Genomic DNA, 21,315 nt, shown 5'->3' with positions numbered 1-21,315 from the left:
ACCAATATCGAAAGGGGAGACTCGCGAGCACAAAAGATGTCGGTTGTTTTGCTCTATGATGCACACAAGCTTACGGGGATCGTCTGAAGGTAACCCAGGAAGGGTCTGACCAAATGGCACAACATGCATAGGGGGTAAAAAAAAAGGGTGGATACTGTGAGCAAATGTGTGTAAACATTTTTTTTTTTTTTAGTTTTCTTATTTCTCTCTGTCAGATGTAGTACAGACCCTTCAAAAACACATGCCTTGTGAATTTTTTGGGGGTGGGCTGTCTGTTTTTCCATGTACAGATGTGTATCTATGAGCTATAGCAATAAAGGCCAAATTCAATGTTTCCTCAAATAACTATTTTTTTTATACATACAGGAGTCCTAAAATTCCAAATCAAATGACTAAATGATGCCTTTCATGACCATTGTAAAACAATTCCATATGTTAACTTAATGTGATTTAAGGCCACGGTATCTTCACAGATGGCAGAAGACAACAACAAAGCTCTATCACAACTCTCACCGTGTCTGGCTTTTGCCAACTTTAACAAGCACATCTATCTGTGGTGTGAGACAAACAATAGCGGTTCCGGAAAGGGGAGGACAGATCACTCAAAGACAAACCTATAGCCTGGCTTCTGTAGGTTTCTCAGGGCACTGAATGCCCTCTGTGGTGCGAGCCATCACGGCTGTCTAGGAGCCCCGAGAGAGCCCCGTTTCTCAGGGCATTTAGTGTAACCCAGCACATCATGTGAGAGCTTCCATCTAAGGAGCGAGACAAAATGTCCACTCAAGGAGTCCTCTAGGAGACCAGGATCTGGCAGCATGTGTAGAGTCTCTTCGGAAAAACAGAATTCTTCTGGTGAATCTAACACCCGCTCTCTAGAACACTTTCAATATTGCATAGCCGGGGGCAGAGGGGGGACGGAAGAGACCAGCTAACCATTTGTCCGGTGTGAGAAAACTAAGGCAGATTGTCTTTCCCATCAATGAAAAACAGTATATCAGAGAGTCGGGACAACATGCCAAGGTCGACCATTTGTTTGTGGACACGGCACATTTGGGGTTTCTGTACAAAAACACCTACTGTGATTTTCCCCATGTAGTCTAGGCATGTCGCCAATATCAAGTTAGAGACTGGACTCTCAAATTCAAGTACAGAATGGACCATATTAGCATTGCAGGAGCTCCATTAGCATATTGGGTTGGGTTAAAACGTCCCACTTTATACAATTGCACCACATTGACATTGAAAATAAAAAATTTAAAAAGTGGGTTGTTCCTTGAAATGAGTGCCTTTTGTGACCCTTTGATATTTTAAGTAGAATTTGTGCACCAGTATTGAATTTTAAAAGCATGTTATATTAAATCAAGTGCCTTTTAATATAGATCACATGGAGAATTCAACATATCAGATTTTTTAAATGAATAAAGACTTGCTAAATTGCCAAAATGCAGCCTTCTGGCATGTCCTTCATTGCACCCTCTGTGACATCTTGGAAGACTTAACCCACGTAATCCCATGGCGAAAATATATATCTTTTTAGATTCTCACCAATTTCATGGTATCCAATTGGTAGTTACAGTCTTGCTGTAACTCCCTTACGGTGTCAGGAGAGGACAAGGACATCCTTGCCGGCCAAACCCTCCCCTAACCCGGACAGTGCTGGGCCAATTGTGCGGCGCCCAATGGGTCCCCCGGTCACGGCCGGCTGAGACAGAGCCTGGACTCGAACCCAGAATCTCTAGTGGCACAGCTAGCACTGCGATGCAGTGCCTTAGACCACTGTGCCACTCGGGAGGACCTTGAAAATATAAAACGTTTTATTTTTTAATTTAAAAAAGGAACACATTTTTACTCTCCAATTAATCCTGAAAATTCGCTGGGGGAAAAAACCCTGTTTCTTTGTATGGTCCACCATTCATCACGAGGGTCAGTATGGCATGATTTGGAGTAGGGTAAGGGTGTTTTCCTATGCATCATCAGACCAGCTTCCCTGTTCTGTGTTAACTTCTAACCCCTTTCCCCCTCCCCCCTTCAAAGCTTCATCCTTGCTAAAACTGTCCTCTCCGCGTAACAAACCATCTTCAATTAGATCCAATCATACTTTCCTGCACTCTACTGTTCCCCATGGCTCTACAAACACCAGTGGGACATTCCCATCTAGAGGAGACAGAAATCAAAATGCCGTTCCTCAAAGCTAAGCCATAGTCAGTGTTTTCCCTAGGTCTTTGTATCAGGCGGGGCACAAATATCTCGGAAGCGTCACCAAAAAGGTAGACCACTAAAGACTATTAGCTGAGGCTATGCTCCATATACAGTAGGTGCCACTCAGAAATGACCACCTGCGTATTTACTGATTAGCTGTGAGAGTGGCAGATGTCTATAACCAGCCTGAGATTACACTCTGGATGGCAGTGCTTGATTTCAAAGTCCCTAAAACCTAAAATAGTATTTTAACAAATTCAGGAAATGGAAAAAGTCCTGACTTTTCAAAAATATTTCTTGTTTTCCTACCTTGTAAAGACATTCTTGACCCGATAATGTAGGCACACACACACATCAACACATCCATCATCCTTTCCAACCCCACCCTATGTGCAGTTGCTTACATAGAGAAAGGCACGCATGACGGAGAAAGGACACACTGACAAGCATTGGGATTAGCAGGAAACACCGGCCCCCCCAGCCACGTACATACGCTCATCTGTGGAAGTTCATATCCTGTTTGGATAAAATCCATCTCCGCCCAGCACACAGCAGCATGAGGGAGGTCAGAGTCAGCACTGCAGCACACGCACTGGCAGCAGGGGTTTTTCTGCATAGGAAAGTCTTGGGCGGGCCACTTTCAGGGCCGCATACGTTTCTTTATTATCTGTATCATTTTGGGATGGAAAAACATTCAATATAAAACATCTACAACCAGATATCAACTATGTAGAAAATATGATGGCCCTAGATCTTTAAAAAAAAATTAATAAGATCATCTTTGAGAACGCACAATCACCTAAATATAATCTAGTCAGCCAGGTCGCTGTAAATGAGAATGTGTTCTCAATCAACTTACCTGGTAAAATAAGGTTAAAATAAATACAACAATTCCAGAAGTTAAGCATTCAGGAATATTGATTTTGTTATGTTTGAGTCACTCAGATAGCATAACCACTGGCAAAATGAGTAGAATTTAAGTAGATTACCTTTAAAACTGAAAGATGTATTCTCAGACACATGACATGATATGTAGAATTGTGTGTAGAAGCAGCAGTTAGCCTAGCGGTTAGGAGCTTTGGGGCCAGTAACCAAACGGTTGCTGGTTCGCATTTCCGAGCCGACCAGGTGAAAAAAAAATCTCGATGTGCCCTTGAGCAAGGCAATTAATTCCTCCTGTAAGTCGCTCTGGATAAGTGCATCTGCTAAATTACTAAAAAGTCATTTAAATCATCTACACCGTGTCACTGCGGTCAACAGGGGGACCGCAAAAATGTTCGGTCAGTGACAATGCCATTGACCCCCACCACCTATAACCCATTTTAATCCAGATTTTTTTATTTTATTTTTAAACACACACAGCTGTGCTCATACCAAGTAGCACAGACGCGTCACATGCATGCAGTCCTATAATCTCAAAACAATCGACTGTCGAGAGCCATGTATTATAGAGATGTGGTGTGGCAGATTCTCGGGGCATGGAATAACTCAGCGTTGTGAGCAGCACTGACTTCAATTAGCTGTCTGGCAGGCCCAAGTGCATCCGTGCCACAGAGGAACCTCATGAAACGAGGTGATTTACAGTAAGTAGTGTGAACGACCGTGGCTGCCAAGTGAGTGGTGTTCTGTTTGATGCTTTCACATGCACTGTTTGACATAGTGTACAAAACATTAGGAACACCTTCTTAATATTGAGTTGCACCCCACCTTTTGCCCTCAGAACAGCCTCAATTTGTCAGGGCGTGGACTCTACAAGGTGTCGAAAGAGTTACACAGGGATGCTGGCCCATTTTGACTCCAATGTTTCCCACAGTTGTGTCAAGTTGGCAGGAAGTCCAGTTGGTGGTGGACCATTCTTGATACACACGGGAAACTGTTCAGCATGAAAAACCCAGCAGCGTTGCAGTTCTAGACACACCTGGAACCTACTACCATACCCCGTTCAAAGGCACTTAAATATTGTACTTGCCCATCCACACTGAATGGCACACATACACAATCCATGTCTCAATTGTCAAGGCTTAAAAATCCTTCTGTAACCTGTTTCCTCCCCTTCATCTACACTGATTTGAAGTGAATTGAACAGGTGACAATAAGTGATCATAGCTTTCACCTGGATTCACTTGGTCAGTCTGTCATGGAAATCGCTGTTCCTAATGTTTTGTACACCGTGTAGACAGAGCTCTGCGAAGTCTGATACCATCGCTAGCTGTGCTTCTCCCTTCACGAAAATATTCAAACATGCTCATCTTTACTGTGCATGAATAAACATGCATGCGCACACACACTTTCCTATTAACACAGGGTATGACGGAGTGATGTTCTCTCTGTGTGAAGCCCGCTCTGACGCTGGGACAGACAAAACGCTCCCTGTTCACTGCTTCTCACACAGCACAAGGTGACACCAGTCTATACTCTCCTCAGCCTCAGATACTAGGGCTGGGAATTAACAAAAGGACCTCATGACACGATATTATCGCGATACTTAGGTGCCGATACGATATGTACTGCGATTCTCACGTAAAAGTATATGTATTGCTATTCGATACTGTGACTTTATTGCGATTCAATGTTCCAAACATATTGCTCAACATGCTGCATGCTCTGCCTGCTGCAGAGGGCCAAGAGAGAGCCATGATGAAAACTAGTTTTGGAGAACAAGCTATGATGTTAAAATACTGGAGTTTTGGTGCAGGTACAGCCAACTAGCGCAAAAGTCATATTGCGATAGTCAAAACGATACAATATAAATTGCAAAAAAAAAAAAAAATCCTGATATGAAACTATCGATTCCCCCCCTCCAACCCCCCATCACTACTAGATACTGCAGGGAAACCCTGTTTACCAACGGCAACGGTGAGAGCATTGACAGGGTTATAACACAATCAACCATCACTACATACAGCGTAAGGAAACATGCATGCACGCAACTGGATAGCCTCAAATTATGTTCTTAACATCACATTTCCCCCCCACAGAAGCATATTCTTTGACTGCTACATTAAAGGCTATGCGATCATACAAATTGCATCTTTAACTCAGGATGCGCTGCATTAGGCCTACTGATTGCTAGATGTAGATGCCAGAAAGCAACCACGGGGAGGGAGGGAGAAGGTGCCCACACAGACACCAGTCAGCGGACACTCCCTATTCCTTAACCATGGGCTAACCTTCCAGACGCCAGGCCTGGCCACACCACGCCCAGGAGGATCACTGTCATCAGCCCCATCCACCACCACATTCTGGCTCACCACCACCCATAGCTTGGCATCTAAAAGGAATGACTGAGGGAATTATGACAAGAATTAGATGACCTCCTCTGCGGGGAGATCAAGTGAAATAAACGATTTGTAACGTTTTGAAAACAACCCACTCAGAGCACCAAAATCCCTACACTATTGTCCATTTCCTGATAGTGAATTCTCAGAATCTATGTAAGCTAAAACACACACTTCAGCTTTTAAAAAGAGCTTTCAATGTGTCGCAGTCTTTCCTCCTCATTTCCCATTCACCACCAGAACGTAAGCTGGGCTATTCTCCAGTCTGCCCGCGAGCTGGGAGTGAACTCGGCCCTAGTTTTTATAATGATCCATCTCTGAACGGGACAAGAGAGCGATAAAAACAGCCACAGCTTGTGGATCCTAGCACTAACTTGATTATTACCACAGAGATTGGACATCAATTCACAGTGACTGGTCAGGGATGTGATTCTAGTTGCCTACACATCATTCCTAGCTTTCAATATACCAAAGAGAGCAGTGGAGGCTCCTCAGAGTAGCAGGGAGAGAACCACACTCCTCATTGAATTTAATAAAAATAGTGTAACGTTTAAAAGGTTAACCTTTTTAGATGAAACTATACTAAATATATTCACGTCACCAAATAATTGATTGAAACTCACTGTTTTGCAATTAAGGTCTACAGTAGCCTCAACAGCACGCTGTTGGGTAGCACCATGGTTCAGCCAGAGGACAGCTGGTTTCCATCCTCCTCTTGATACGTCGACTTCAAAACAAGACCTAGGAGGCTCATGGGTCTCACCCCCTTCCACAGACAAACAGTAATTATGACAACTTCCAGAAGACGTCCTCCAACCTATCAGAGCTCTTGCAGCATGAACTGACGCTGTCCACCTAATCAAAGGATTAGATAATTAATCTTTTACTGAAAGCATAGGCTACAGCTAGCTAGCACTGCAGTGCATCAAATGTGGTGAGTAGTTGACTCAAACAGAGATTAAGAGAATATTTAACAGTTTTGAACAAATTCATTTCTTTAAAAATTGAGAAGCAAGAGAGAGGAAGAGATTTTTTATAAATATTTTAAAAATCCCCCACGTTCCCTTAGCTAGAGAATGCAGCTAGTTAGTTTAGCCTACTCGAACAGAGAGGGATGCTATGTTAGCTAGCTGGCTATGGCTATCCAACACTGGAAATCTTCCAAGTCAAGGTAAGCCTTTGGTTTTATAAATGTATTGCCACTGGAGCCTACTGGTGTAACTGCTAAACTGCTTTCTGACTGTACTGCATGATTGTAGCAGGTTTACTTACGCATTCTAGTAGCTATGTTATGATGTTAACTAATATGGTGACAACGATGTAGGCTGTGTGTAGCAGTTATGATATGAAGGTCTGTCTTGGAAAGATTTTTTCGCCTGGTCACAGACAGCTGATGTGTTGTGCACTGAAGTCCACAAGCAAAGGGAAAAGGTGAGAGGAGAGCTCATAGATGAGAGAAGGAATTCTACAACGAGCAAATTATCATGCTGTTTGTATGTGGCTGCTATGAAAGTGAACTGTGTTCGATCAGGGGAGTATTCATTCTGCAAATTCTGTTGAAAACCTTTTAAACTGGAGCAAACGAAACGGGTATTAACATACCTGAATATGTCCAATAGAAACTCTTGTTTGCACTAAGGATTACAACCTAGATCAGCTAGATGCAGGCAAGAGTGTGCAAGGTGGTTTTGAATGTGTCACCTTGATTACTCAAATTTCTCTCTCAACTTGTGCAACTACATTGTAAACTTTAATTCATAGGCTAGGTTGTAGCTACATCATGATGGGTATAGGGAAAATTTGAGTATCATTAGTATGCCCCTCCAAAAATAATAGTCCCCCCTCATCTTAAATGTTACCGACCGCCACAGAGAGACTAGGCTAATTATGACTAGCTATTAATCTAGTTAATTAGCAAGATAAATAAAATAGTATTACTTAGGGCCTGGACAATATCAGCATCACCAAATGTTTTTCATGGCAAAAATGAAAACAAAGCAGACTAAAAACTATTTGGTCCTATAAAAACCTGCTGTATGTAAAATTGTGTGTGCTATAGCTGGAAAAATAAATGTGACTGGATGACAACATTAGTTTCTAACATTAGGGCTGTTTTCCTAAAGCACTTTCCTTGCCACGATACTAACGATTATCACCATACTGGTATCATTCAGAGAAGGGCATGCTATACTAACCATTCATAGCTATACATCCACTAGTTGAGAGAGGAATATGCTTGTTCACAAACTCTTAACACCTCAACCACCATGACCCCTAATGCCCTCATCTAACAACCCAGATATTGCCATGGTTACCAACACCACACAATGCTATGGCAACTAAAGCCATGAGAAGCCCCTGTTTTTGTCAATACAGTGAAACCGATGGGAAATATAATAGTATTTACACAATGAAGGGGGGTCAAAAGTGCAACGGGTGGTCTGTTGTCTGTTAAGTCTTGTTTGCTTTTTTTCCATTTCAGAGTGGCAGGCTGTGCTTAGCAACTCAGTCAAACCAGTGCAGTGAATGAGTATTTTCTCTCTGGTGAACATGTTCAACAAATATCACGCTCTCTTTGCCTCTGCCGGTTCATGACCGTCAGGGATGGCTGGGATCGCTGTCATGGAGACACGAACGGAGTGGAGTTTTGGTGACATAGATGTCAGCTGTGTGCCATCTGTGAGTATTGACTCATGTCCATGACTGTTCATGTGTTTTTTCTTTCTCTATTTCTCGGTCAACCTCAGTCTTCCACCGACTCGCTCGTGCACCATCACGCTTTCCCTCACCTCCTACACTTCTCTCCATCTATTTCTTGTCATTTACCTCTCACTCTATTGAGATCTACATTTCTGAGAATTGTTAAATCAGAGACCTCAGATTTACTGTAGGAGTCGTAACCTTACCTTAATCATTGGGACATTTCAGACATAGAGGAAAGGTGTCTCCTCTATTCTCGTTCTCTCTTACCATGAAAGAAAGCAACCAGTCAACCACAATTCCAACAAGACTTGACCTGAAGGCTATGACTAAATGGTTGCATCATTTCCACACTCCCAAGCATGAGTCTACAGTATGATATGGGTTTGGCACATTGGTGAGCTGCCATTTGTCCTTGGTCCCTTTGTTTGAGCCGAGTCCTTAATGACTTAATTGGATGAGCGGGCGGATTTACCTCCTCCAAATGGCAGTGGTCTGTGCCTGTGGCCTCAGGCACACAGTTTGGAATAACAGGGTGAGGCAAAGGGGCAACAGTGAGATGATCAAATCAGGGTGAGACTGCACTCGCAGCCATAAAGTAGAGAGCGTGAGAGAGAAAGAGCAACACACAGAGAGGGATGGAGCATCAATCATTTATACAAACACACAGTCAGTCACACATTTAAATCAATAAAAGGCACCTTAGTCACTGCAGAAAGAGGCCATACACATACAAACGGTATATGTACGTGCGTGTGTGTATGAGAGACTCCAGACCTGACCTGAGAGATGTGGTTAATGGAGGACTCCATTCGGCGCAGCTGCGAGGCCTGGATGTCCAGCAGCTGCAGCACGTTGTTGGCTAAGGCATTGATCTGGTAGGCCACGCTGGCCAGAGACTGGGTGGTGTAGGCTTTGGTCTCCTCCAGAGCTTTTCTCTTGTCCGTGGCCTGGAGAGATCGAGACGAACAACGTTAGAGTCAGGTCGACATTTGACAAAAAGGCTTATTCCCCAGAACCCTGGTGCAGTCCGACTGTCTTAGGCGCATTAGAAGATTCAGAAAAACATCCAAAGGGATTAATTGAATTGACATCCATTTTTAAGCTGATTGGGGTGTGTGAACATTTGGCACGTTGGCCACCTTAGCTTCCTTATCATGCCGGTGACTCTTTCAAGCTCACTTGAATGAAATCTTGGGGCAAAACACGTTTGATCTTTGTTGTATGCCCTACACTCCTCAATCATAAATCAAAGTCCAAAGAGCACTGCCTGGGGGTAAACACTGGGCTTTGATACACAGGCTGGGGCGGGGAGAAAGAAATAGGAGTTCAAACCCTGACAGAGTGAAAACTAGGAGAGAAAAAGGTGGAAGTACACCATTTATCAGAATGCTTTGACCCAAAGTGACTTAGTCATGCATGCATACATTTGACGTATGGGTGGCCCCGGGAAGCGAACCCACAATTTTGTAAAAAAAAAAAAAAATGTTTTAAAGTTAAATAAATAATTCACCTTATACAGGTAAGTCAATTAAGAATAAATGATTATTTACAATGACGACCTGTCATGGCGCTTGTAACCTGCCATGCTCTACCAACTGAGTCACACAGTATTAATAGCGTCGAGACAGCAAACACAACCAAGGTGAGGCATTTTAAAGTTTAAGTTGTGTGTCTGATATTCATTTGTCTGGGCATAAGATCAGCTTTGCATCACAGCCAGTGTGACTAAAGCCTGGTTGCACCCGCTGGTTTCAACCAGAGAAGAAGTGACAGTGGATTGACTCAAAATGCTTGTTTTGAAGAGAATCAAAGTAACATATGTGTTGCATGATCACAGCCTCTAGGAATAAAGGGAGATTCTTCCACAGAGCAGTGACAGAGCCAGAGGCCATCTGAGAGTACACTCAAGCAAAAGCGCACACACACACACACACACAATCCCAGGAACACTTTCAACAATATAATTCAATACTTCCATCAGCATACACAGCTAAACACAAAGTGAATGTTGGCTGAAGAGCTTCAACCTGAACAAAGTGGGATACCTCGTCAGTTGCACAACTAAATGCCTTCAACTGAAATGTGTCTTCCGCATTTAACCCCCCGACCCCCCCACCCCAGAAACATGCGCACACATCGTTTACTACATAAACACTAGCGAGAATGCATATGACCGCATTCCTGAACTGATGCTCGAGGGAGTGAAAATGGATCACGTCACATATAGGCCATTTTTGACTGCACTTTGCTACTACTTCAATGTACAATTAATTTGTCATTTATACAGCAGTACTCCCAAAGTTTTGAACTCCCAGTCAAACCCATTCAATTCTTTCCCATGTCAAAAGGAGAAATGCCCTGAAGTAGATTCAAATCCCCCCCAAAAAATGACTGGTTCTACATCTCTATACTGACAATACTACTAAACTTTACTCAATCCATTGCATTCGAGTGTTTATGGAGCAAAATTGAAGATAAGTCTCAGTGTCACTCAGATACAACAGCTCAACGCAGAGGTGATGGCATTACACATGCAAAATCCATAAACCCTTACCTTCTTCTGTCTGTGTTTTTAGTGCTCCACCATTCCTGTGATAAACTGGGTATGCAGATAGCTGCGCTGGGCCTCTTATGAAATCAGCAAATATGCTGTTTAAATTTTTTTTTTTTTTTTTAAAGGAATCCGATAACATTCAGGGAAATTAAATGTAATGTAGAGAGCTAGCATTGTGTGTTACATGCCAAAGAGGTTACAAACTACATCCTCCGTATCCCATAAAAAAGGTGTACGGTGGACCGTAACATGAAAGTAAAGAGACCTGGTTTCCACAAGAAGGTTCTGTAGACATGTCGTGGGGTGGTTGACCAAGTGGATTGTTTTACGATTTGCTGTGTGAAAAGGGATGCTCTACAGGGATTGGGCCATGTGAAAAATAAGGTGAAAACAATAAGAAAAATTTTGGGCTAAAATGACCCAATCTCTGCCTGTAGAGGAGACTGTAGTGTGGGGTCTGGTTAGCCAGTGAGCCACGGAGGCATTGTGGGTGTTGATAAGGCAAATAACTGAACCGCAAGTGCACATTTCTTACAACTGCATCTTCAGATATCCATCTCTGTATAACCATTTTCTTAAACTAAACACTTCTCAGTCACCCTTGTTCATGGGCATTCAACTCAGGCGCTAACTTGGAGAGAATGACCAAATTTACATGCACACATTATTCCAGATATTAGACCTTAAGCGGGATATGAGCTACTTCGGGATAAGCTGTTTACATGCACCTTTGATATCCCGCTCATGAGTATCCCTGTAGCCATGAATAAACAGAATATTCCTCATTTAAGTTTATAGGTTTAATGGAATAGTAACTGAACTCCGGACATTGACCATAGGCCTATAACCTCACATGTAGCGTAATATATTAACTCCTGCAGAATTATGCATTTCTTGCAGTGAAATGTTAATTAACAAATGTTCATTGTGTCTCGGGAAGAGTAGTGGAGAAATGTTCTCTTACTTTAAGTATCTCTTGAGAAAATGTGAATCTAATTTGTATATCTTTGACACTTAAGCAAAGACAAGATATGCATCCAAGACGAACTGAAGTCTTATCAGAAACGTGTTCTGTTGTTTTCAACTCCTAAAGACCGGTCAAATTGATGCACAGTCCCAATCTGTCAACTATTTGGAGACATTGCATTTTCTCAAGGGTCCATAAACGAAAACAGACAACTTAACCTGTGTTAGCTAGATTAATCATTTTAAATCAATGTAAGATGGTATTCTGGTGGGCACTGCTTTCGTCTTCTGGGGCAACGAGTTGTGAAGAGAAGCTGCGTGTATCTAACTATAGGATGACAAAACAAATGGTGGTCCTACTGTAGCTCAGTTGGTAGAGCATGGCGCTTGTAACGCCAGGGTAGTGGGTTCGATCCCCGGGACCACCCATACGTAGAATGTATGCACACATGACTGTAAGTCGCTTTGGATAAAAGCGTCTGCTAAATGGCATATATTATATTATTATTATAAATGGCCTACCAAGTGTCGGAAATTATAATATGGCCTACCAAATGTCGGAAATTATAATATGGCCTACCAAATGTCGGAAATTATAATATGGCCTACCAAATGTCGGAAATTATAATATGGCCTACCAAATGTCGGAAATTATAATATGGCCTACCAAATGTCGGAAATTATAATATGGCCTACCAAATGTCGGAAATTATAATATGGCCTACCAAATGTTGGAAATTGTAAGAAGACACTTGTCTAAATTAGGGGTGAAAGTAGCCAGTAGTACATTAATTATAGTATACTAAATTATTATGGATGGAACTGTGCAGGTAGCCTACTTTTTGAAGTGATTTGTTTGACAATCAGATGAAAACATTACACAACACACCTGAGGCGTTTTTATCTCAGAGCTGCCAACTCGACATACTGACCACACCACTCGCATTGTAAAATTAATTTACACATAGGTTAGTCAAATCATTGCTCACGTGCATCTGCATAGCCAGGCGCTAAAATAGAACTTGGTCTTATTTGTGACGCTTTAAGCACTGCAAATCCTGCCTCTCCCATCTCCTCATTGGTGTTTAGGAGCATATACCCACGTGGGTGATTGAAAGATGAGCTGAGGTCCACACTCCAGTCCAGTTGGTGGTGGTAATGCACCTTAACGTTGGTTGTCAATCACCATATAAAGTTCAAATAAGAAGAAGCCTGAAGGAGGAGAGATTACTAGAAACAAACTCGTTTTACCATTTTATCTGTGGATTAATTTTCGGAGTAGAGGACCTTGTGCATTTCAGGTCACACCACTCCATCTCGCAAACACACGGTCTGCAGCATCTCCATTTGCCAACTTGAGCCGACTCCGAGCTGGGGTCGTTAATTTCACGTCAGGCCCTTAGCCTGTGCTGCAATAAGGCAGAGTTAACCGTTTGAGAGAGTGGTGGATGTGCTGCTAAAAAAGCTAATCCGGGGGACGCAGGCAAACAAATCACTGTTCGTGATTCCACTCGTTTGCAACGAGGCCGGCAAGATTACAACTCAGTCAGACCAAGAATAAGCGCTCTGAGCTTTGATCAAAGCTGGGAGCAATATTTAGATGTTTTAGATGCAATTGATTTTCTTTGTGTACAAAATATATATTGGAATTAAACTTTTTTTTAAATTTTAAAAAAATGACAGAGATCCACGTGTGTAATTACGGCCCTGTTACCTAAACTGGAATGTAGACGACAATTTCATGGATGGCATTAAAACATTTTTTTACCAAAATGCACCACACCTTTTAAAAGACAACATACTAAGATAAGGAAATCAAACTACAGTGATCATAAAGTGGAAGCCTACAGCTCTGGAACAGTGCAGTAGGGAGTGGAAGTCCACCAGCATGTTTGGCTGGTTTCCTCTGGTAAGTGAGGGATCAGCAATAGAAGGTCACGAGACAAGGGTGGGAATTGGGCCTGGTTCAATAACATCTAAAATGCATCCTTTCACCACAATCCAGTCAAGCCAGATAAATGACTCACATCAAGGAAGAGAAAAGGCCTTTTCCAAAGTATTTACATTCAAACAGGGCGTCGGGCGAGCTGCTTAGCTGATGGGGCCAACTGCTGCTCGGAGGCACCATGAACAGGATGGAAAGGCCCAGACTCCCTCCCTGGGGGAAGAGACTTCCAGGATCAGGAAAAACTGTGTGTCCCCCTACACCCAAGAGCTCTGTTATGGGTGGAAGCTACATTTACATTTTAGTAATTTAGCAGACGCTCTTATCCAGAGCGACTTACAGTTTGTGCATTCATCTTAAGATAGCTAGTTGAGACAACCGCATACCAGTCATAGTTAGCACATTTTTCCTCAAAGCTACAACTGGACAACAGAGGGTTAAGACTGAGGGCATGGAGTATCTTAGACCTGGGTTTTGTTTAATAAGAAGAGGTGACGGCTCACCCTATCAACTTATATCACGCTTACCAAACCCAAGCCATTTTCCTTTTGAGCGACAAAGTCTGACCTCTTGTAGCACAAGCTTCTGAAGAGGTCAAATAACAGGGATAACACTTCTAGCGTTGCTATGCGGGAACAAGTCAGAACATTCTCCTCTGAAACAAGACAAGACAGCGACAGGCAGTGTAGCTCCCGGGAAATGTTCTGCTCCCCTCTACAGCCGACAGTCAGATTTGCTTTAGCACATCCTCATATCCTGGAGGGAGATGTGCCTGGAAAATGGCATAGCACTGTAAAAACAAATCTTCAAAAATAAATACTACCATGGAAGTGTTGAAATGTTCTGGTATGACATGCCTCGTGTATGAAAATAGTTTAGAATTGACTTAATTGTCCTCAATTTCCCCCCTTCTCCTCTCTGCACACGACCAAGTTACACACAATGCTGACGATGTATGAAATAGGTAACATTGCATGCACTGCAGCCTAATCATTGCACACATTGCAGCAATCTGTTGCGTGTTGAATAGGGACACTCGTTTGAGACATAGGGGTAAGCAACAATCCATTAAAAAACGAAAGAGAAAATCAGCCATGCCAAGAAAGTAGATGTCACCGGGGATGAGCGTTTTACCCATTCTGATAAAAAAAGTTGAAAACATTACACCGTGCAGTTATACACCTCCTCAGATGGACTCACTACAAGAACTGCTCTGACGAGGTCAGAGGCAAGATCATGCAGAGGCAAGGTCATAGGCCTCACTACAAGGACTGCTTTGCGGGATGTATTGACAGCTGAATGAGATAGAAAGCTTTGGCTGAGACAAGAGAGAACTTGGGCAGCAGAGGAGAAGTGCTTTGTAGGCTGTATTGATGTGGATGGACTTGCCCAGAGGTCCAGGATGTAATAGAAGAGACTTACTACAGTGATGCCGGTAATCTGGCTGCAAGGCTACGTAGGGCCCAAACCTAACACCCAGGAACATGCGTTTTAGCCTCAGCCATCTCCTGACCATCTTCCATAGTTTTTGTTCTTTAGGCAAAGACCACAAAGCAACATCCAAGACTACACCGATCTTAAAAGGCAGCAAGCCTAGTAGTTAGAGCGTTGGGCCAGTAAGCAAAAGGTTGCCAGATTGAATCCCCGAGCTGACAAGGTAAAAAAAAAGAAAAAATGTTCTGCCCCTGAACAAGACAGTTAATCCACTGTTCCTAGGCCGTCATTGTAAATAAGAATATGTTCTTAACTGACTTGCCTGGTTAAATTCAGGTTTTAAAAATACAATTCAATTAAACCTAACGCAGCAGAGGCGGAAAAGAAACACCTGAGTGTAGTTTCTTTCTTTCTGGCCGTTCTCTTCTGCACTGTTAACTCCTCCACATTTACTGGATTGGTTTAAGATGAAGTGTCGCCTTGTTGACATCCAAAAGAGGAAGTCCCGCTCCAGGTTTATTTCCATTTCCCCTGAAAAACAGATGCATCCGTTTTTTTTTGGGGGGTAACCCCACTCAGGGTGAGGCTACACCAACGACACGAGCAAACTGCCAGGGCATTAATCTATAATCCAGAAACAATGGCTGACCCTGATAAATGTCTCTGTCTGGCTTGCCTGAGATTAGATAAGATACCCAATGAGGAAGGGAACTAAAAAGGTGAGCTATAAATAGTACTTTCAATCCATATCAAAATAAACCAGCACCCATAAAATATACAGAGAGCTGTGTTTCATAGACCGTAATAGTCTACAACATTCGTATCTATGTGTATTGCATCAGAGGGTGAGGGAAAATACAACCACACCCAGAGGGGCAGAAATATGCACAAGGAAAGCTGTGAAAAACAGAACCCCAATGCATCTGGGAGTGAGACAGTTCAACAGATAAGTGCAAGAGAAGTTACAATATCTACAATTAAATAAACTTCCGTAGAGTTGCAACTTTAAATCTGTGTTTTAAGTCGTTGCCACTTTCTGAACTCAGCAGCAGGATAAGTCCATTATTCATTTTCTTATTCACTGGGGCAGATGGGGGGCAGACTGAAGAGCTAAAAAAGTCTTCCTGACCTTGAGAAACTGTCGTGCAATTAAAAATTATAGCAGTATATCAGGAAAGGGACACAAAGGGGAACCTTGTAGAGGGAATCAAAAAAATTTCAAGTGTCCTTTTGGAAATAATTCAACAGTAAACACCTAATTCAACAGTAAACACCTAATTCAACAGTAAACACCTAATTCAACAGTAAACACCTAATTCAACAGTAAACACCTAATTCAACAGTAAACACCTAATTCAACAGTAAACACCTAATTCAACAGAAAACACCTAATTCAACAGTAAACACCTAATTCAACAGTAAACACCTAATTCAAACAACAGTTACTAAAATGGCTTTTTATTAGTTTTGAAAAGAATGTTAAATCAAGTGTGAGTGAAGACCAGTCCAACACATGTTAAGTGATACTATTCAGAGTCACAGTCCTGTTGTAAACCGCTCCTCATCTTGTACTATTCAGTCACATTTGAGCTGATTTCCTGGTGATTAGGCTCCTTAGTTCCAATGATAGGAAATCTAAACGCTACAGCATATAATGACATTCTAGAGGATTCTGTGCTTCCAACTGAGGCAACAGTTTGGGGAAGGCCATTTCCTGTTTCAGCATGACAATGCCCTTGTGCCTGAAGCGAGGTCCATACAGAAATGGTTCATCGAGATCGGTGTAGAAGAACTTGACTGGCCTACACAGAGCCCTGACCTCAACCTTGAATACCTTTGGGATGAATTGGAAAGCCGACAGCGAGCCAGATCTAATCGTCCAACATCAGTGCCTGACCTCTAATGCTTGTGTCTGAATAGAAGGAAGTCCCAACATCTAGGAAGGCTTTTCGGGTGGAAAGCCTTCCCAGAAGAGTAGAGGCTGTAATAGCAAGAAAAAGGGGACCAACTCCATATTAATGCCCATGATTTTGAAATGACGTGTCCACACACTGTCATTAAGATACAGTACCAGTGAAAAGTTGACACACCTACTCATTCAAGGATTTCTTTATTTTAACTATTTTCGACATTGTAGAATATTGAAGACATCAGAACTATGAAATAACATGTAGAATCATATAGTAAATCAACAAAAGAAGTGTTAAGCAATCAAAATCTATTTTGAGGTTGAGGTCGGCTGATTGTGGAGTCCAGGTCATCTGATGCAGCACTCCACCACTCTCCTTCTTGGTCAAATAGCCCTTACACAGCCTGGAGGTGTTTTGGGTCATTGTCCTGTTGAAAAACAAATGATAGTCCCACTAAGCACAAACCAGATGGGCTGGTGTATTGCTGCAGAATGCTGTGGTAGCCATGCTGGTTAAGTGTGCCTGAATTTTAAACAAAATCACAGACAGTGTCAGAAGCTAAGCACCCCCACACCACCTCCTCCATGCTTCATGGTGGGAATCAAACATGTGGAGATCATCTCTGTCACAAAGACATGGCGGTTGGAACCAAACATCTCAAATGTGGACTCCAGACAAAGGATAGATTTCCACCCATCTAATGTCCATTGCTCGTGTTTCTTGGCCCAAGCAAGCCTCTTCTTCTTATTGGTGTCCTTTAGTAGTGGTTTCTTTGCAGCAATTCGACCATGAAGGCCTGATTCAAGCAGTCTCCTCTGAACAGTTGATGTTGAGATGTGTCTGTTACTTGAAAGCTGTGAAGCATTTATTTGGGCTGCAAACTAGGGTGCAGTTAACTATAATGAACTTAACCTCCTCAGCAGAGGTAACTCTGGGTGTTCCTTTCCTGTGGTCATCATGAAAGCCAGTTTCATCATGGCACTTGATGGTTTTTGCGACTGCAAATTTTCTGGATTGACTGACTTTCATGTTAAAAAGTAGATGGACGGTCATTTCTCTTTACTTACTTGAGCTGTTCTTGCCATAATATGGATATACCAAATATGGCTATCTTCTGTATACCACAACACAACAACTGATTGGCTCGAATGCATTAAGGTGTAAAGAAATTCCACAAATTAACTTTTAACAAGGCACACCTGTTAATTGAAATGCATTCCAGGTAACTACCTCATGAAGCTGGTTGAGAGAATGCCAAGAGTGTGCAAAGCTGTCATCAAAGCAAAGGGTGGCTACTTTGACCAATCTCAAATGTATTTAGATTTGCTTAACACTTTTTTGGTTACTACATGATTCTATGTGTGTTATTTCATCATGTTGATGTCTTCACTATTATTCTACAATGTCGAGAATGGTAAAAAATAAAGAAAAACCCTTGAATGAGTTGGTGTGTCCAAACTTTTGACATGTAATGTAATGTAATGTAATGTAATGTAATGTATGTATGTATGTATGTATGTATGTATGTATGTATGTATGTATGTATGTATGTATGTATGTATGTATGTATGTATGTATGAAGTCGGAAGTCTACATACACTTAGGTTGGAGTCATTCAAATTTGTTTAACCACTCCACAAATTTCTTGTTAACAAACTATAGTTTGGCAAGTCTGTTAGGACATCTACTTTGTCCATGACACAAGCAATTTTTCCAACAATTTTTACAGACAGATTATTTCACCGTACAATTCCAGTGGGTCAGAAGTTTACATACACTAATGATGTCATGGCTTTAGAAGCTTCTGATAGGCTAATTGACATCATTAGAGTCAATTGGAGGTGCACCTGTGGATGTATTTCAAGTCCTACCATGAAACTCAGTGCCTCTTTGCTTAACATCATGTGAAAATCAAAAGAAATCAGCCAAAATAATTGTAGACCTCCACAAGTCTGGTTCATCCTTGGGAGCAATTTCCAAAACGCCTGAAGGTACCACGTTCATCTGTACAAACAATATACGCAAGTATAAACACCAAGGGACCACGCAGCCATTATACCGTTCCGGAAGGAGATGCGTTCTGTCTCCTAGAGATGAACGTACTTTGGTGCGAAAAGTGCAAATCAATCACAGAACAACAGCAAAGGACCTTGTGAAGATGCTGGAGGAAACAGGTGCAGTATCTAAAGCATCCAAACAGGTGCAAAAGCATCTCTATCCACAGTAAAACGAGTCCTACATCGACATAACCTGAAAGGCCGCTCAGCAAGGAAGAAGCCACTGCTTCAAAACTGCCATAAAAAAGCCAGACTACTGTTTGCAACTGCATATGGGGACAAAGTTCGTACTTTTTGGAGAAATGTCATCTGGTCTGATGAAACAAAAATAGAACTGTTTGGCCATAATGACCATTGTTATGTTTGGAGGAGAAAGGAGGAGGCTTGCAAGCCGAAGAACACCATCCCAACCATGAAGCACGGGGGTGGCAGCATCATGTTGTGGGGGTGCTTTGCTGCAGGAGGGACTGGTGCACAAAATAGATGGCATCATTAACAAGGAAAATTATGTGGATATATTGAAGCAACATCTCAAGACATCAGTCAGGAAGTTCAAGCTTGGTCGCAAATGGGTCTTCTAAATGGACAATGACCCCAAGCAAACTTCCAAAGTAGTGGCAAAATGGCTTAAGGACAACAAAGTCAAGGTATTGGAGTGGTCATCACAAAGCCCTGACCTCAATCCTATAGAAAATTTGTGGGCAGAACAGAAAACGTGTGTGTGAGAAGGAGGCCTACAAACCTGCCTCTGTTACACCAGCTCTGTCAGAGGAATGGGCCAAAATTCACCCAACTTATTGTGGGAAGTTTGTGGAAGGCTACCTGAAACATTTGACCCAAGTTAAACAATTTAAAGACAATGCTACAAAATACTAATTGAGTGCATGTAAACTTCTGACCCACTGGGAATGTGATAAAAGCTGAAATAAATACATTCTCTCTACTATTATTCTAACATTTCACATTCTTAAAATAAAGTGGTGATCCTAACTGACCTAAAACAGGGAACTTTTACAAAGATTAAATGTCAGGAATTGTGAAAATCACTATGGGAACCATGTTCTATTGTTTTAAGGGTTCTCCTTGAAATGTTTACTGGGAAACTACAACATAAACAAGACCACTTAAAAGTGCCTTTAGAAGGCATTCATGCCCTTTGACTTATTATACAATTTGTTGTGTTACAGCTGGAATTCAATATGCATATATATTTTTTTAATTCTCACCCATCTACACACAATACCCTGCAATGACAAAGTGAAAATATGTTTAGATGTTTTTTACATGTTTTCACACATTTATTGAGAATGAAATACAGAAATCTTATTTACATAAGTATCCGCACCCCTGAGTCAATAGGATTATGGCTGTGAGCCTTTCTGGGTAAACCTTTAAGAGCTTTGCTCACCTGGACTGTACAATATTTGCCCATTATTCTTTAAAAAAGTATTCAAGCTCTGTCAAGTTGGTTGTTGATCATTGCTAGACAATCATTTTTGGGTCTTGCCATACATTTTCAAGCATATTTAAGTCAAAACTATAACTTGGCCACATTCACAGTCTTCTTGGTAGCAACTCTAGCGTACATTTGGCTGTGTGTTTTACGTTACTTTCCTGCTGAAAGGTGAATTGTTCTCCCAGTGTCTTGTAGAAAGTGGACTGGACCAGGTTTTCCTCCATTCAGTTTATTTCTTATCCTGAAAAACTACTCAGTCTAAGAATTACAAGCATACCCATAGCATGATGCAACCACCACTATGCTGAAAAAATATGTAGAGTAATAATCAGTAATGTGTTATATAGGATTTGCCCCAAATGTAACACTTTGTATTCCGGACCAAAACAAGGTTATTTGCTTTGCCACATTTTTAGCAGTATTTTCAGGATGCATGTTTTGGAATATTTTTTATTCTGTACAAGCTTTCTTCTTTTCGCTCTGTCAATTAGGTTAGCATTGTGGAGTAACTACAATGTTTTTCTCCTATCACAGCCATTCAACTCTAACTGTTTAAAATCACCGTTGGCCTCATTATGAAATCCCTGAGCGGTTTCCTTCCTCTCCGGCAACTGAGTTAGGAAGGATGCCTGCATCTTTGTAGTGACTGTGTGCATTGATACACCATCCAATGTGTAATGAATAACTTCACCATGCTCCAAGGAATATTCAATGTCTGCTTTCACCCCCCCCCCCCCCCCCACCTACCAATAGGTTCCCTTCTTTGCAAGAAATTGGAAAACCTCCCTGATCTTTGTGGTTGACTCTGTGTTT

At 41.9% G+C, this 21,315-nt stretch overlaps 1 protein-coding gene across 12 annotated transcripts in view; it reads right to left on the bottom strand.

The window, feature by feature from the left end:
* LOC124039692 (abl interactor 1-like) overlaps positions 1–21,315 on the bottom strand; it is a 75,001-nt gene that overhangs the window by 48,307 nt on the left and 5,379 nt on the right. For all 12 annotated transcript variants that reach the window (XM_046355922.1, XM_046355921.1, XM_046355924.1 and 9 more), the window contains exon 2: positions 8,960–9,127. In XM_046355922.1, the coding sequence (XP_046211878.1) occupies positions 8,960–9,127 (168 nt within the window). The remainder of the gene's footprint in view (positions 1–8,959; positions 9,128–21,315) is intronic.

Source organism: Oncorhynchus gorbuscha, linkage group LG07 (genome assembly GCF_021184085.1).
Source record: "Oncorhynchus gorbuscha isolate QuinsamMale2020 ecotype Even-year linkage group LG07, OgorEven_v1.0, whole genome shotgun sequence".
Classification (NCBI taxonomy): Eukaryota; Metazoa; Chordata; class Actinopteri; order Salmoniformes; family Salmonidae; genus Oncorhynchus; species Oncorhynchus gorbuscha.
The sequence above is the reverse complement of the archived record's forward strand: the minus strand, read 5'-3'. Positions and strand labels throughout refer to the sequence as shown.